At 50.5% G+C, this 15,873-nt stretch overlaps 7 protein-coding genes across 7 annotated transcripts; 1 reads left to right on the plus strand and 6 right to left on the minus strand.

Moving 5' to 3' along the window:
- Positions 1 to 299: 299 nt before the first annotated feature.
- Positions 300 to 1,302, minus strand: BO83DRAFT_462084 (uncharacterized protein; the record flags this gene model as incomplete). Its single annotated transcript, XM_025537279.1, has 4 exons — positions 300 to 606; positions 682 to 954; positions 1,033 to 1,053; positions 1,106 to 1,302. The coding sequence occupies 4 exons, from the start codon at positions 1,300 to 1,302 to the stop codon at positions 300 to 302; spliced, it is 798 nt and encodes a 265-aa protein (XP_025390346.1).
- Positions 1,303 to 1,818: 516 nt separating this feature from the next.
- Positions 1,819 to 3,263, minus strand: BO83DRAFT_397361 (F-box protein; the record flags this gene model as incomplete). The annotated part of the gene is made up of 3 exons (XM_025533187.1): positions 1,819 to 1,925; positions 2,064 to 2,373; positions 2,442 to 3,263. 3 exons carry the CDS (start codon positions 3,261 to 3,263, stop codon positions 1,819 to 1,821), a joined length of 1,239 nt encoding a protein of 412 aa, XP_025390347.1.
- Positions 3,264 to 3,710: 447 nt separating this feature from the next.
- On the minus strand, positions 3,711 to 4,871 carry BO83DRAFT_357448 (uncharacterized protein; the record flags this gene model as incomplete). The annotated part of the gene is made up of 1 exon (XM_025529252.1): positions 3,711 to 4,871. One exon carries the CDS (start codon positions 4,869 to 4,871, stop codon positions 3,711 to 3,713), a length of 1,161 nt encoding a protein of 386 aa, XP_025390348.1.
- Positions 4,872 to 5,556: 685 nt separating this feature from the next.
- Positions 5,557 to 9,321, minus strand: tof1 (putative DNA repair protein (Tof1); the record flags this gene model as incomplete). Its single annotated transcript, XM_025528381.1, has 4 exons — positions 5,557 to 6,704; positions 6,754 to 8,877; positions 8,931 to 9,168; positions 9,232 to 9,321. 4 exons carry the CDS (start codon positions 9,319 to 9,321, stop codon positions 5,647 to 5,649), a joined length of 3,510 nt encoding a protein of 1,169 aa, XP_025390349.1. The 3' UTR covers positions 5,557 to 5,646.
- Positions 9,322 to 9,644: 323 nt separating this feature from the next.
- Positions 9,645 to 10,747, plus strand: BO83DRAFT_308474 (3-hydroxyacyl-CoA dehydrogenase family protein; the record flags this gene model as incomplete). The annotated part of the gene is made up of 3 exons (XM_025527369.1): positions 9,645 to 9,773; positions 9,842 to 9,941; positions 10,017 to 10,747. 3 exons carry the CDS (start codon positions 9,645 to 9,647, stop codon positions 10,745 to 10,747), a joined length of 960 nt encoding a protein of 319 aa, XP_025390350.1.
- Positions 10,748 to 11,013: 266 nt separating this feature from the next.
- On the minus strand, positions 11,014 to 12,778 carry BO83DRAFT_357455 (BRcat and Rcat domain-containing protein). Its single transcript, XM_025529253.1, has 3 exons — positions 12,182 to 12,778; positions 11,583 to 12,113; positions 11,014 to 11,521 (listed from the first exon to the last, which is right to left on the minus strand). The coding sequence occupies exons 1-3, from the start codon at positions 12,442 to 12,444 to the stop codon at positions 11,242 to 11,244; spliced, it is 1,074 nt and encodes a 357-aa protein (XP_025390351.1). The 5' UTR covers positions 12,445 to 12,778; the 3' UTR covers positions 11,014 to 11,241.
- Positions 12,779 to 13,513: 735 nt separating this feature from the next.
- On the minus strand, positions 13,514 to 15,480 carry arp6 (actin family protein). Its single transcript, XM_025530862.1, has 4 exons — positions 14,882 to 15,480; positions 14,099 to 14,807; positions 13,978 to 14,040; positions 13,514 to 13,900 (listed from the first exon to the last, which is right to left on the minus strand). The coding sequence occupies exons 1-4, from the start codon at positions 15,375 to 15,377 to the stop codon at positions 13,762 to 13,764; spliced, it is 1,407 nt and encodes a 468-aa protein (XP_025390352.1). The 5' UTR covers positions 15,378 to 15,480; the 3' UTR covers positions 13,514 to 13,761.
- Between the last annotated feature and the right edge of the window lie 393 nt (positions 15,481 to 15,873).

A 15,873-nucleotide genomic window follows, 5' to 3' on the forward strand; every position in this document is an offset into this window, starting at 1 on the left:
ATACTGACTTCGGCTTTTCAAACGTCTATCGCGTTTACTTCAGAATCCCGATTATCACATCCATAATAGTAATCTACGCTGACCAGGCAGCCATTCCCAAAGTGCTTGCTGCCACATTTTTTTGCACCCGCCAATTTTGCGGATATCTTGATAGGCCTCCCACATCAGACCGCTCGAACCTAGTCATGTCTGGAATTGATCTTGGCTCAGGCCAAGATATCCTGTGCGCACATAACCGAGAACTCGTTTACCCGCTGCATTGGCCCGGGAGATGACCTTCTCCCAATCCTCATCCACAGTCATATACGGTGCGTTGATGCAACCAAAACGGTCATCTTGTCAGATGGGTAGTCGATCAACCGAGTCCATGCAGTGGGATCGGATAATGGATTGATGTACGATGCCAAAGCAATCTGTTGGCCTCCTGCATCCATTGATTCGTCATCGTCAACGTCTGCAGGTGTCCAAGGGCATGAGTCCAAAGTGAATTTCTCTGGAATTTCCGGATACCCATTGTCCATCTCGTTCTTGTTGGTCCTCTCATAGATGACTAAATTGGCAATAAGCTCATGAAGCTGAACCTGAGGGTGGAAAACCCGTCCGTATCTGAATTAAACGATAGTTCAGTTGTCAGGAATCCATCAACAACACGTTCCGTGCATAAGGTGAAGAGCTTCTTACCCGTCTGGCAGCACATTCGGAACTTCGATATCAGAAGATTCGGACACAGCACTGAGAGATAGTTTCGACTCCACAAGAGTCAGATCAGTAGTATCATCGGACACCGAAGTCTGTTTGGAAAACTGAGCGTCCGGATCGAGGAGTTTGGTAATCTCCGCACACTCATTCACAAAGCCCTCAAACGTTCCCTCCAGGGGACGGTCTTGGCTTCGTTTGTGAGGATTAGAGCCATGGGGATCCCACGTGTTTAGCTCGTAGAACATCAGACCCTCTCTGTATGTCATGTCAGTCTATAACTGCATCACGCTTCTTAGTGACTGCTGGGGACGATGAAACAACATGGCAACTTACCCCGTGTAGTAGATCATACCACTGCCTTACAGTTAGAATCAAGCTTCTGAGTTAGGGTATTGCTTGTACTCACTTTGGTCCCAGCTTTTTCTCTGCCGCCGCAATGACGTTGTCCAAGCTCTTGCTGAATGCATTTCCATTAATGAGACGATTTGTATGTTCCAGCTGCCCATCGCAGCCACGGGCCAATGCATCCCAATCGATATCCGCCATCCAACCATATTCCAAGTTGGCAAGAGCAGCGGCCTTGTGAGGTTCAATACGGCCCATTGGTAAATGCACTGATTCAGGATGTTGGAGAGTTCAGCATCGTTACCGCCTAGGGCAATATAGATGTTAGTTGGATGTGCAGATAGAAAAGGGAGATAGATAGACGACGTCTGACCATACCGGCTGATAAGTGACCAGAAGCCAAGGGTTGCTACTATTGTGGGAGATGAAAGGACTGATCCTTGTACGGATGATATAGGTGTGAGTGGATGCATGAATACCCTTCGACTCCTTCCTAGAATTCTGGTGGCTGGGTGCTAATCGATATGTTCATAGGAAAAATTCGGGTGCAGCACATTTGTTCAGGAGTACGGCATTGAAGTCGTAGATGCTAACAAAGAGTTCAAAGAGTTTAGTCTGAGTGAAATCGCGGGAGGCATAGAGAAGAGGAGCCAGATCCAGTTATGCTACTCTCCCGATACGAGCAGCAACAGCAACAAATAAGGCTTGATGGTCATGATTTTTGGGTGGCTTGGGGCCATATGACCTAGGTGGCTCTTAATGTATGATAAAGTTTTACCAGTCGCGTTTCCTTTCAGCTAAGTCGAGGGAGACTCCAGCTTGAGCACCTAGCTCCATGACTTGGTGCCTCAATTCTGGGGTCCATTCCCCACTGTTTGTCTCTATATAGTCAAACAAGATAGATATTCCACGAAGATGAGGCGTACAGGATCTCCAATCCCTCAGCCATGTCCGAAGCAAGGTCAGAACGGCAGAATCCGTTCATTCATAAATCGGCCAATCAATATTAAATTCTCCACCGTAATTCTGTAGCCCCAATTCGTCCGTAATGGTTAGGCATTCGATATTTCTTGGGACCACATCCTGCATTCTCTTTGTTGTGTCTTCGACAAACCCTACGAGGAATGCCAGGGGAATCCGAAGTCTCTTGAGCTCGTCGAAATTATTGAGGGCATGCAGCGAGCCCTCCATCTTGACAGCGGGATAAAACTGCTCATTGCCTCCAATTGGGGCATCAGCTGTGATTGTTAAATCCGTTAGAGTACTTCGAACATGACATAACGCGGCCGCGACCCCATCAAAATCGACGATAGGCGAAACGAAGTCATCCTCTAGTCATCCTCTACGCCATAGTCGTAATACCAGGCCCAGCGAAGGGTTTTGAGGTTTGGCGTGACTGACAGCAAGTCACCGAGATAGGCTTCCCGTACAGCGGTCAAATCAAGCGAGGTAAGATTGGAAGGCTCAGGGAAGTGCGCTGCAGGCCGTGTGAATACATCCGGGTTTTCAACAGTGACGGACATGCTTTGGACGTTCGGGAGATAAAATAATGGTAGGACATTGGCGGTGTTCTTGCTTCTACCTCGGGGAGTCATTTTAGGCTTTGTGCCGTCGTTTCCCACGACGCGGGGGAAAGACACATTCCGGAGATATTGGAAAGTAGGTAGCCTGTAAGTCTTAGGTCTGCATAGGGCTGAGTTGAGAACCATCCCGACAAACTGACTTTCTTTAGCGAAAATCGGGCCAAGATACAAGCTCCTGAGATTCGATAGTTGTGCTACCAGAAGGGCAAGAAGAGCATCAATAGTGCCCTGATGTAATTCGCGTATCCAGCGGTCGCTGTAGGGTACTCCAATTCCCTGGACGAATGCAGTGTATTCGGTCAATTCGGAGCTGGAAATGGGAGTCGTGGGAAGAGAGCCTGCCATCTTGCGACCTCTGATGCGCATTCCATATAAGTGAACATTTGTGATGTATGCAGCCAAATGTGGCCTGCATGAGATTGTGCGTAAGAGTTGAGTGATCGGGGAAGGCGAAGGAGCTTCCTGCCAAAGCCATTGGATGTTTGCGTAAAGGAATGGCTCAACTTGGGTGCGCAGCTCTTTACTGACAAGGCTAAGCGCACGCAGTTCAGCCAGCGAAAGTAACTCGAAGACCAAATGTAACACTTCGATTGGGAAGCTCAGGATCCTCGACGCCGTCTTATGTTCGGACGACATTGGGACAAGATTCACAAATATTAAAGAAGACCTGCGACTGTTGTAGGAGGAAGTAGAAGATGAGTAGAGAAGACTAACACGACAAACCTGATGCTCTAGTGAGTTGAAGCCCTGAATAATAGCTCCATGTCTGGAACCCTAGCTGCTAACTAGATAGATTGATGGAGTGGATGGACTCCACTGCTCACTTGGAGAGATTCACTCGATTCATGCCTAAGGCAGGCCGTCCATTGCAACCCCTACTTCGTCCCCATCAATGAAATTGTTTGGTTTGTTTTGAAAGATAGGGAAATTTAAATATTCGGTTTGCATTGTAATTCCTTAATATTAGACCTATCTCATTTGTACCTCCGCTTAATACATGCTTGGAGGATTCATTGTGCAAGCCTGAAAGACCTTACAGCACCTCACAAAGAGAGAAGTGGGCGAGTTGATGAAGTTGGTCGGTCAATTCAATTTCAAGAAAGACTGTACTGCTGTTTCTCCAGACTGCTTCTCCTTTTTGTCATTCTGTGCCCGCAGGTTCTCAAATTTATTCGTTAACCGCACCCGCCTCGGCAGCGCCCTTAGACTCGATCTCGCCAACTCTGCTTCGGATGTGGGCGTTGCATCTGAATGATGATCGTGTGCCTGCATTTGCAAGCCAAGACCAATATTGTCCTCAATCGGTATCAATCGCAAGAACTGCTGGCTGTCTGTGTGGTGCTCTCGTGAGCATGGTCGAGGTGCATCTGCTGCATGGGTGCTCATGAGATCTGAGCTTGAGCTTGAGTTTGAATTTGCCTTCATCTCGGCTCTACTATGGAACACCTCCTTCCGACTCAATACTCTTTTTGACGGTCGACCGGTAACCATAACTGGAAGCGACTTGCGTGCATTGTCTGGCTTGCTGCTGCCATGGTCGCGCGTTGAAGCCGGAAGTACATTTGTTCTTCTCAGCTGGACTCGCTCACTGCTGTGGCCTCGCTGTGGGAGTGATAAGCCTGATGGTTTCTGCTCAGATGCCCCGGTACTGCCATCATGCATGCTGTTGCTTCGGCTGCATACTCCAGGACTATCCTCTGATGAACCGGACTTCAGATCCCCTCCGCCATACCGTTTTCCAGCAGTATGAGGTGCCCCCAAAGAGGAAAGCACACTCCGTCTTCCTTCATGCTGGTACATCTCATGCGAATACAGATTTGACGTCGGTGGCTTGACAGGAGTGGGAAGTCTAGAATATTTGGCATAGTGAGCCTTTTCACCCGTAGCCTGATGAGAGACAGGGAACGAGGTCTCATGCAGGATCAGAGGTTGTCTTTCCTCCTCCTTCGGGGATATGGAGAACATTTCTTCATTGCAGTCTCCAAGATGTCCTTGTCCTTCCTCCTCGGATTGAGTGGAAGGCTTTCCAGCGTCTGTTGTGTCTGAAGATAGCATCACTGCTCGCCTGATTCGTTCTCCACGTACGGAACGTAGCTCCTTGGTTGGTGTGGATGCCGATGAGCTGGTTTCTGTGGCAGATAATGGTGATTTGGGAGTATTTGGAGGAGGACAGATCGACTCGTTGATTGTGCTGTTGCTCAGAGTGTCCTGGGTGCGGTTGCTGTGGCTAGCTTCAGTGTTCATGTTGCCTGAGCGGCTACGACGACTTTTAAATGCACATTTGAGAACCTGAAAAGGACTGGCAAGAAGGGATCTGCGAGTTACCCGATCCGGCATCATGTATTTAGTACGGCGCTGGATCTTGGGAAGGTGAGAACTGTGAGTCAAGCGTGCTGGAGACCAGTGCCATCTGCACTGCAAAGCATAGAAAATGGCTTACTGTGTTATGAGTTTTGAGCAACGATAACAGGTTGCGTGAAGTAGGAATAGGAACGCGCGTCGCCACTGTATTCACTTAGACACGGGATATCTTCTCTTTAAATTCACGTATCGATCCCGTGATCATGGAGCAATATCCTCATCAGCATCCAAGACGCATGCAGGTGTGATGCTTAGCTCACTGGTAAGCTAGTAAGAACTTGAGACCTAAAGCGAATGAAATAGTTAGGGCGCAATAGCGTCGAGGACGTGCTTTCATGCAACTTCGCTGCAGCCCTTTTTCTCACTATAGAGACCACATCGATAACGCTTTCTGAACAGTGTAATACTAAGGAGAGTGGATAAAGCTGGGTACTGAATGGACAATCAGTTTTTCACCATTTTTATGTACCAGTAGACTCCTGCACGAGGCAGGAACTTGCCATTATTGTCCGGTAAACCAAGGGTATGCATTGTCTATCCATGCATGTTAATCCATATACATACAGATGCCAATTCAAACAATGCCTATATTTATGCTCGACACCAAACACCGCATCAAGTCATCATGCCATGAGAGTAAATAGAGCAGACACCCGTTCTACTCCGAGTCACTATCCACCACGAAGCCCGCGCGCATGCGTCTGCGATTTGCTGCTACAACCGGTGCGTCATCATCGTCTTCATCCTGCGCCATTGCTTCATCAGGCCTGTTCGAGTCCTGGTCTTCGTTTCCAACAGAACCCAACAGCTTCTCTCGATCCCGACTGAATACCAAATCGTCGTCGAAATTGAAGCCATCGTCCGCTTCCTCAGATGGCGTGCCCTCTTTTTCCGACATAGGCGATGGGGCATCCATGTTCCCCATCACGACATCATCATCTTCGTCCATTCCGTCTGTCTGCTTCCCGCGTCGTTGCCGCTTGCTCTTGGCTTCACCTGTCCGGGTGCGAGTGGTTTGGCGCTTGCGTTGACCTTTCTTATTGGTTGAACCGTCTCCGTCCTCGGTCATGCCGGTAAGTAGTGCATGCTTGATACGCTGGGCTTGTTCTTTACGTCTCTGCTCCTCCAGGAGGAAGAACTCCTTGTCTCCTTCTTCATCGGTGTCTTCGTCACTCGCGTGCACATACAGATCACTTTTGATCTTGGCGAGACGAGCTCGGCTATTTTCCAAGCGTGCCCGGCGACGCTCCTCCAAGGTTTCCTCATCCACCGAGTCCTCCTCATCCTCATCATCTGGGTTACGTTCCTTGCGCTTTTTCTTCTTGATTGTTTTTTTGGCCGGATTGGGCGCTGCCCGAGGGTTTGGAGGGAACAAAGGCCCGTCTGGTACCTCGTCTTCGCCCTCGGAATCATCCCCAAAGTGAATATCAGGGTTGTGCTGGTTGTCTGAGGACTTCGATCCACCACCGTATTTCCGTCGGATCAGCTCACGGGGGTCCCGCCCAAGTGTCCCTCGCTTCGCTTTCACAAAGTATTTGTCGATGAATGACTTCATCTCCCTGAGGTCCTGGGCCTTTGGAGCAGAAGGAATGACCCAGGCTGCTCCAGGCACGTCCTCTGCACCAAGTCGCTCAAATTTGACCAATGTCATCAGAAGACGGAGCTTCGCGTTGGAGAACATAGCCTGTTGGCATGCATCGTCACGCGCTTTCACAGCTGCAGAAAAGTTAGTTCACAGTCCAGATAGCATAGAATAACAACATACAAATCATAGGGTTGGGAATTCTGGAACTCTCTGCACCCGCCTCGCGCAGGGCCTTCTCCTGGGCTTCCCAAGCCTCCCTCTCTTCCACTGCCGACCCCAACACATCGCTGACCCAACTGACCAGATCTTCCTCCCCATCCAAGACCAATGCAGGCACCATGATGCTGATTTTCTCTTCAATCGTATGAGCCTGTCGGGGGTCGATCTCTAGTTCTGCTGGAGCCTTCCTGGCACGGGTGACTGTCTGCCGCTCGTGACCATATTCGAGGTAGAATGTAGTCGCATTGATCTTACTAAACAGCAGCTCCACGAACAGGGCAGGCCGTTGGTCGAGCCTCTTGGTCAATCGCCGGATAATCTGGCGCACGAATTCTTCCCACTCCTTGAAGATCGGTTTACTTGAATCCAAGGCGCCTGGGCCTTTAATCATCCGGTAGAAGAGGTTGATAATATCGAGACGGAATAGCAGAACACTGAGTTCTTGCTTGAAAGCAATTCTGTAAAAGTAACGGTGGGCGCGTTTTAGCTGCTCAGTGTTCAACTCCTTGTAATGCTTGGTGAAAGCAACAAAGGTGTCAACGCATTTCTGATTGCAGAATTTGGCGGCAAACCGTCTGAAATCGAACTTGCGCTCTTTGGACACTCGTTCTGCCTCCATGCGATCTTCATCTTCGGAACCATTCTCTTCATCATTCTCGTCGTTACCAGCACCTTCTACATCCTTGGCTTTGCGTCTGGCACGTCGCCGAGATCGTACTTGCATATCGAGGTTCTCCTTCGAATAACGCTCCAACATTCGCAAGAAGACGTGAGTGAGTTCAGTGCACGCATCCAGATACCCAAACGGTTGATCCTTGTATCCACGAATAACAGCGAGGACGCGGTCATGGGTAGTCTCTTCGTAGAAAATACGATTCTGGATATTTTCAGCGATCTCTTGGTCCTCTTCGAGCGGAGACTGGGCCATGTCCTGCACGGTCAACAAGATCTGGGTGAAGCAGCGCATTCCAGCGTTGAGATCTTCCCAGTCCTTGTTATCCAGCGCATACTGCATAGCGCGATTCAAGAAGACGAACGTTTCTTGATTCAGGACGCCCGCAACTAGACCAAAGCTATCGGGTTCCAGCTCCTTAGCCGGCTTTTCGCTCTCTGCATGCTTCTTGCGTTGGCGTGCCCGACGTGCGCGCTCCGCTTCGAGAAACCAGGCAGTAGTGTAGAGAAACTGGCGTGTATTGATGTCCATGACACGGTCTGCTTCACGTTCGATTGCCTTCCGTACATGAGTAAGAAGGGGATTGAAGCCTGAGTCTAGGAACTCTTCCACGAACATCCGCAGATTGTTGGAAGCAGTCGAGTTTAGGTGGACCGGAGTGCTGAAGTCATTGTGCACAGTCAAATCTTGTGGCTTTCGCCGGATTAGTGGCTTGTTCCACTTCTTGGTCTCGTCCATCTTTTGAAGGGTCGCCTGGCTGTCTTTGAGCACGTTCTGCCCTGAGACGGTCGAATACTTGGCGTCATCACGCTTGACCCAGATCATGGTTCCAAAGCGTCCATGTCGAGTTGGTGCGTTCTTCGCGTACTCTCTCCGCAAAGACGACTCCTGGCGCAGCAGGTCGTCTAGCTCGTCCGTCTGTTTCGCTGTTCGTTGCTCATCATCCATGAATAGCTTCTCCACATTAACACCCCTTATCAGATGAAACAATATCTCCAGAAGAGCAACATCTTGCATGGTGAAGTCGTCGCCAACGTTGGAGCACATAGTCAGAAGGAGAGCAAAGACATCCTGATCTTGGAAGGCGTTGATTGTTGCAGATCTCGAGGTTTCCTCTTCGTCGCCTTCCGCCGCGAGACGAGTATTTGGGGTTATCAAAGCGATGTTCCGGAGGAGATAGAGTAGTAATTTGAGGATACCTTCGTCGCGGGTCGTTCGCTCGGATCGTGGGATGGCCATGCTCGGAATGCCGACGCGGATAATAGTCCGAAGGTAGCTGGTGCTAGCATGACTTAATAGGCCTCGCTTATATGAAACGTGAACATGTTGTATGTATGGTATATGCCGATGGTGGTTGATTGTCAATTCCCCGTGTAGTTCTACCGGCCATGTCAAAGGGACAAGCAGCTCTACTGCTCTCTGTTAGATATCGTCGCAAAGGACTGTAGCACATAGCATCACTTACAGCATGCCAATGCGATCCTAGACATGTACTTGGTTTGTTTCTTGCTGCTCGCCCAGACTGCCAGGATGGGTAACAAATCTCCGTTGACAAGGTTGGCTTCTCCGAGGCATCGTGCCACATCCATCCGATTGTGTTTCTCATCGTATAGCTTCAGCCAGCGTTTGATATCCCGGAGACATGCCAGAGCGTCATCTCCCAGCACGTACTTGTCTGCATCTTCGCCATTGAAACCACCCAACTATAAGCAAGTAATCAGCTGTGTTCCTATCCTATCGTTCAGTCCTGGAAGGGGTCTACTCACGGCAGTGACGAGACTATAGACATGGGCGCGGACATCAGGATCCACTACCTGCACGTCCGGCGCAGACAGCACTGGTTCTTCGTTCTCCATGCTGGGCTTGCACACCTTGTATCATTCCTCCTTCTCACTATCATCATCTGCTTGGTGATCCTGCGCGCGCACCCTTAATTTGGCCATCAACCAATAATGGCGCGTATTTCACGCGTCGACGTGTCACCGCCTTAGAAAATACCGGATAAACGAATCAGCCGAGAAAGCCGCGGGTAGCCGATGACGTCGGATCACATGAGATTGGCCGAGGCCCGATGCATCTCCGCGCGGCCATCTATTTACTATCGGGTCATTCCTTCCTCTCTTTGCTAGATCTGCTCTGTATCCTGCATCGAGAGTCTTCGTACCTAAATTGAAAAAAAATGCTATCTTCGTCATTGCGCTCTCTCTGCCACCGGGGCCCCTCAATGGCCTCGCGGGCCTTCAGCACCTCGTCCGCTGTCCATGCTGCCGAGGTTAAGTCGCTGGGTGTGATAGGAGCTGGGCAGATGGTTAGTGATCCTGACAATATGATATTCGCTCCAGTATATAAAAGTTCAAGGCAACTAATAATCTATAGGGGTTAGGAATTGCTCTAGTAGCTGCTCAGAAAGCCCAAGTCCCAGTGACCCTAATCGACAACTCCCAAGCATCCATCGACAAGGGCCTCAAGTTCGCCGGTACGCAGCACCCACTTGTTCTCCCCCTCATCACCATCCCAGCCCCATCAAACTAAACCACCCTTATTCTTCCAGACAAACTCCTCGACAAAGATGTATCCAAAGAACGTCTCACCCGGGACGCCGCCGACGCCGCCCGGGCGCGCATCACCCCGAGCCTGAAAATGGACGACCTCTCCACCGTCGACTTTGTCATCGAAGCCGTCCCTGAGATCCCCGACCTCAAGACCTCTATCTTCTCGAAACTCGCCCAAATTGCCCCTAAACATGCCATCCTCGCTACCAACACCTCCTCCATCTCCATCACCAAGATCGCAGCCGCCACCACAACAGACCCCAGGGACCTGCAGGCCCCCTCGCGCGTCATCTCCACGCACTTCATGAACCCAGTCCCCGTGCAAAAGGGCGTAGAGATTATCGCTGGCTTGCAAACCTCCCAGGAAACAAAGGACACCGCTATCGCTTTTGTCCAGCGTATGGGCAAGGTCGCTTCTGTTTCTGCGGACTCGCCTGGTTTCCTGGCGAACCGGATCCTCATGCCATATATCAATGAGGCAATCATCTGTTTAGAGACCGGCGTCGGTGGTCGTGAGGATATTGATAACATCATGAAGACGGGCACAAATGTGCCTATGGGTCCGTTGGTGTTGGCGGACTTTATCGGTCTGGATACTTGTCTCGCTATCATGAATGTCTTGCATCAGGAGACTGGTGATAGTAAGTACCGGCCATCCGGGCTGTTGAAGCGTATGGTTGATGCTGGGTGGCTGGGCAAGAAGTCTGGAAAGGGCTTCTACGACTATTAATTGATTGATTGATCCAATCAACTCTGTATCTATCCAAGCGAATGTTGCGATATCCCTCCCTTATATGCTGTGATGTCTTAAATATTATGTACCCCGGTTTGGTGTGTCTTGCTAATGACTGATTCGGATTGCATGTACATTTAACTTCCGGTGACCGAGAAGTAGCCATACTGCATGCAGCAAAGACAGCACACAGCATTAACATTATACACCTAGACATACATTACCCTTAAGGTGTCTCAGCAACACTTGTACCAGCTACAAGTCACGACTCATATACTAACTATTCGTCATACGCTTACAAATCAGACAACAACATCAGATAGAGTCAATAATCCATTCTCATAATCATAACACGCTAATTGAACACGACTAGACAAAGGAAAAGTTAAGGAGTGTGCCGCCAGGATACATTTTCGAAAAAAACAGAATTGCCTCCCTCAAGTTGGAGATACAATAATCAATCTGGTTACTATCCACCCAATACTCAGAGCCTAGGAAACCCTCCTAGCCCGAGTCGCCTGCTGCGGTATCAGCAGACTTGCCCGACTTCTGTTAGCGCTTCCCGCCTTTTCCTTCAAGCCGCTTTGGGTCTTTGCCAATTCTTCATCCCGCAACCTTTCGTTGCATAGGATGGCAGCCACCACTGCGGCGAGTTCGGCCTCCTGGTCTTTGTTCACGCCGCTGTGGCCGATGATGAAGGTGAGGAAGTCGATGGGCCGTTGACCTGGTTTGGCGCAAGTGCACGATAGCCATGGGTTGCGACAGAGGTTACTGTGTCTTGGTTAGGATATCTAGATGCAGCTTGTGTGGGCAGGGTGAAGGGGGAACTCACCAAACTTGTGCCTTGCATCGACACGTAACGTGATCACAATTGAACAAGAGGTCCACCAAAGAGCCACATTTTAGACCCCTCTGCGCTTTGCCGAGTCGCGGATCTTCGAAGACGGCCATAAAGCCCGGATCTTTCTTCCCGGTCGAAGTACTATTATTGTACTCCAGGCATCTGCAGCCAGAGCAGAACGTCGTGCTGCAGTATGGGCAGCTTTGAGACGAGAGCTTACTGTTCAGATGCTTCGGTGGGATGAACCGGCCGCACGTCGGCGCAGGACAGTACCAGCGTTCTCTGGCTGGGGTCGCATACTCCTGCACCTTGGCGAAATAGACTGTCCTCTCCTTCGGTGTCAGCACGGGGAGGATGACCTCCGTTGGGATTTTCTGCTTGCAGCATCTGGGTGGGAACAGTCCTTCCTCCGGCATGACTGTGAACACCAACTTCTTCAAGCATCTGCTGCAGTACTTGTGCTGACACGGCATGCTGATCAGGCATTCCGCAGGCATAATATCCAAGCAGCATGCGCAGGGTCTATAGAGTGAGTTAGCGCCATTATCAAAAGAAAAGGCTTGAGCGGTATATCTCGATGGGATACTTACTCGTCGATTACCTCCCTCTTCGCAAGACGCTTCGAGAACCGCCCTCGAACCTTCTGCACAAGCCGACTCATCTTCGACTTGTGGCGGTGTTCGTCTTCACTATGTGACATGGTTCTCATTGAATTGGTGTCCAGACTCGAGACACGGTCCATGGGCAGTGGCTCCGTACTGAAAGTGCTGCCACGGGCCTCGCTCTTTTGGCGGTGTTCCGCGAGGCGCTGGGCAGCGCGCGCAGCCAGATCTTTGACGTTAAACGCAGTCATCTTGTCTTCCGGCAAGGAATCTCTTTCAGTGGCTGTGATTTCTTCTGGCTGACCTACGAGATAGAGCGGTTGAGGGTCGTACACTTGGGGACGGGGTCGGTGATGGGGAGGAGTAGATCGGACTGAATGATTGCTGGGTGCAATTCCGGGACGCTGGAATCCATAATCGCTGGTTTCGACTTTAGAGAGTAGGGCACGAGCAACGAGCAATGGACAGTAGTAACATAATACTGAGATCGTGGCAAGGGTCTTTGAATGGAGTTGTAGTTCTGAAGTTATGTATGTATGGTGTAAATTGAGTTTTGTAGGAGATAATAACTAGCATAAAATCGCCGGCAGCCGGCGCGAGAGCTGCCAGGGTCTTTATAGACATCATTCGGGTTGTTTGTTGGACTGCTCGGCATATCATCCGGGATGACCAGAGAGCCAGACAAGAGGAAGGTGGGTATATCGCGCGACAACTAAGCGACCCATGCCATGGGTAAGGCAGTCGAATGCCACATGTCCACCGCCCATTATTTGCTAGAGATACCTCTCAGACTACGCTTCCTGCTAGATAGTTTGACATCATTCGTCCGTGTGCAGCTGTAGGGTGACCTTGAGCGGCGGGGCACCACCTGGTCCATGCTAGTTTCCTCGACCAACCGCGAGAATACGGAAGGGATAGATGAGGACTATTGGCGACCGGAATTCGGGATAGACGACGAAAAGAAAGTAAGCTGGCGCATGGAGCGCGACCATGCGGTTGACCGTCGGTTGAGGTTGTCGACGTGTTCGACTGCGGGGCGAGCAGGAAAAGAAGATCAGGTAGCAAAGCAAAGCCCATCCCAGCCTCACCGCAACAAACTACTACTCTTTCCCCCAATCCCCTCCATGACTCACAATCACTCGCTCGCTCGCTCGCTCGCTCACCTTCCTTCCTTCCGATCGTCACCAAACTAAACTAGCCACTGCCCAACAGCAGTCCGAAGACTGGTCGTCGGTTCACGTATTGGTCTCTGGCGTGGTCGAGCAGTGCATGAAGACCTACTAGCGCTGCTTCTACCTCTCACCATTTTCCCTGAGCAATGATAAACCATCATCGCTCATCCCCGATGAGAAATGACATAATGACATTGTTCTATGAATTCCACTGGCTTGGGATGGGCCAACATCTTCGAGGGTATCACAGAGAATCGCTAAAAAAGTATGAAGACAAACACCGAACAGCACCCAGGCAAGCAAGCAGGGAAAGCAAGCATGCCTCATCAAACCCCGTAACACTCCAATCAATGCAAAATCCTGAACTCCACAAAGACAGCCATTGCCCGCTGAACTTTATATAGCACCAGTAAACTTCCGACTTACCCAAGAAGAACCGTGCTCTTGGTACTCTTGCCGGGTGATGGCGACTTTCCGGAGTTCGTCTTTATTAGTAGCAAATCGGGACGCCCCCAACCAGGCGGAGCGAATCGGGCTGTGAATAGAAAGATTACGATCATCAGCTCGTAGTTCGAAGAGACAGTAGTCAGGAAGTAGGGCAGCAGCTCTTACTCTTGCGGGCATTTCACCCGGACAGCGCATTCCGCGGAAGCCAGTTGGCGCAATTCCGACTCCCTGCCACCCGGTTAGCAACAAGATGCCAATCCGCCAAACATATCAAGGCCATACTTACAGTCTGTTCACAAATCCTGGGAGTAGCGCATTGCCACCGACGACCAAAACGTTGGCCAGAAACGCGGGATGCAGTCCGGTAGGCAAGACAGAAAGACTTTGCATGATAATATCCGGAATGCCGGCCTGCTTCATGCCAATGTCGCTGGGAGTGAACAAGATCTCCGGAACAGCGAAGCGCTCGTTGCCCAAGACCAGAGCGTCTTCCGATAGTGCTTCCGCGCTGGCCCCCGACAATCCTCCTTTCCTCTTCTTGGCGTTCAAGAGAGCATCATGCGGTCGCATGAAGCCCTTCTTGCCTGCATTGGGATCAGGAAGGACATAGTCCACCATCACCCCCTCGCTGGGGTCCGGCAGGCCGCGTTTCCGGTTGCCTTTCCACGTCTGTTCCATGTCGCCGACGAAGTTGTTGCTAACAAAGCAGACAGCTTCCTTGACCTCATTCATGATATAAGTCTCGTCCACCATATTGTACTGCCGTACTGAAACCATTTCCTTCAGGTAGTTCGTAAGATGCTTGCCACCAAGGTCGAGTCGGCGAATGGCACGTTGAAGCGGCTGTCCTTTGTAAATCGGTGTCACGGTGGTGTGAGAGTAACCCGAATCGACCACCAATAAGCATTCCTTTGGAGACACTGTTGTGTTTGCCTTCTGCACAATAGGATCCCCGAACAGCGACTGGACATCATTCCAAGCGTTCATCGATGGTCCTAAATGCAATACGCGTCTCCGTTAGCAATCACCCTCTCCAAGCAATCAGCGTACGACCACCTAGCATCCTTACCAACGCATCTAAGATACCCTCCAAACCCCCACTCCTCCATGACAATCTCATCTGCATTCTTCTGCAGCGCAGGCAATGCATTCGGCGCCTCCGTCAACAACAACGTCGTGTCCTCGGGATCCGTAATCCGCAGATCCTTACTGCGCACGGTCTTCTCATCAAAAAACGAATGCTCCCAAATCTCTTTCTGAGCCTCCCAGTTCACAATGTAGCCTTTCTCAACGGGACGACGAAACATCATCTCGTTCCAGTCCGTCACATGTGTGTTCAGCTGAGAGCCGACGTAGATCTTGTTGCCACGGGTCTTGACGATCGCATTTGGAATTTCGGTGCAAGCTGCAAGCGCTTTCGATTGGTCCTCTGGAGGTGCAGAGTCCGGCGCATAGCCGGCTTTCAGGGTGTATGCGCCATTATCGATGACGAATGTCTTGTCGGGGAGAGATTGGACCTTGGCGACGGAGGCCCGGCCGGAAGGGCGAGGTTTGGTGGTGCCCATTTTTGGCAAAGGGGTTTAGGTCATTAGAGTTAATGCAGAGGGCATGGGCGGTTTTGATTAGAGAGGTGAAACGCGCGGAAAATAACTGGTGAGGGGGTTGCTGGGGATGGAGAAGTGCAGACAAGACTAAAACCAAGATGGCCGCGACGGAGCTTTCGGTCGGCGATCGGAGAGATGCCAAGCTGTCGAGCTCCCAAATCGGTAAATGAGGGCACAGGCTTAGGGCATGGATTTTGGTCGCTCAGGGAGTACAATATTTGTGTCTACGTTCACTTGGAATGCCTTGGGATTGCATTGGTGAGATTTGCTATTGTGCCTGCCATATCTGATAAGCTTGTTGCTCTCATCATCGTATTGGTGGGTTATGTGTTGGTCGTGGCTCATACTCATTCGGAAGGGATATCTTCTATGGTTAGTATTGACACGCCTCAGGCAGTGGATGCTGAGTAAAGAAGGGGAGTGGGTATTCAATGACTGAAATATATAGTTTCTCTGG

Source organism: Aspergillus eucalypticola (genome assembly GCF_003184535.1).
Source record: "Aspergillus eucalypticola CBS 122712 chromosome Unknown BO83scaffold_7, whole genome shotgun sequence".
Lineage (NCBI taxonomy): Eukaryota > Fungi > Ascomycota > Eurotiomycetes > Eurotiales > Aspergillaceae > Aspergillus > Aspergillus eucalypticola.

Coding starts and splice junctions, on each gene's coding strand:
- BO83DRAFT_357455 (XM_025529253.1), bottom strand. CDS start 12,444: ATGACTGCGTTTAACGTCAAAGATCTGGCTGCGCGCGCTGCCCAGCGC. Junction 12,114..12,181: donor AAGAGGGAGGTAATCGACGA/GTAAGTATCCCA, acceptor CTCACTCTATAG/ACCCTGCGCATGCTGCTTGG. Junction 11,522..11,582: donor CGATGCAAGGCACAAGTTTG/GTGAGTTCCCCC, acceptor ACCAAGACACAG/TAACCTCTGTCGCAACCCAT.
- arp6 (XM_025530862.1), bottom strand. CDS start 15,377: ATGGGCACCACCAAACCTCGCCCTTCCGGCCGGGCCTCCGTCGCCAAG. Junction 14,808..14,881: donor AGGGTATCTTAGATGCGTTG/GTAAGGATGCTA, acceptor TATTGCATTTAG/GACCATCGATGAACGCTTGG. Junction 13,901..13,977: donor CGGGTGAAATGCCCGCAAGA/GTAAGAGCTGCT, acceptor TTCTATTCACAG/CCCGATTCGCTCCGCCTGGT.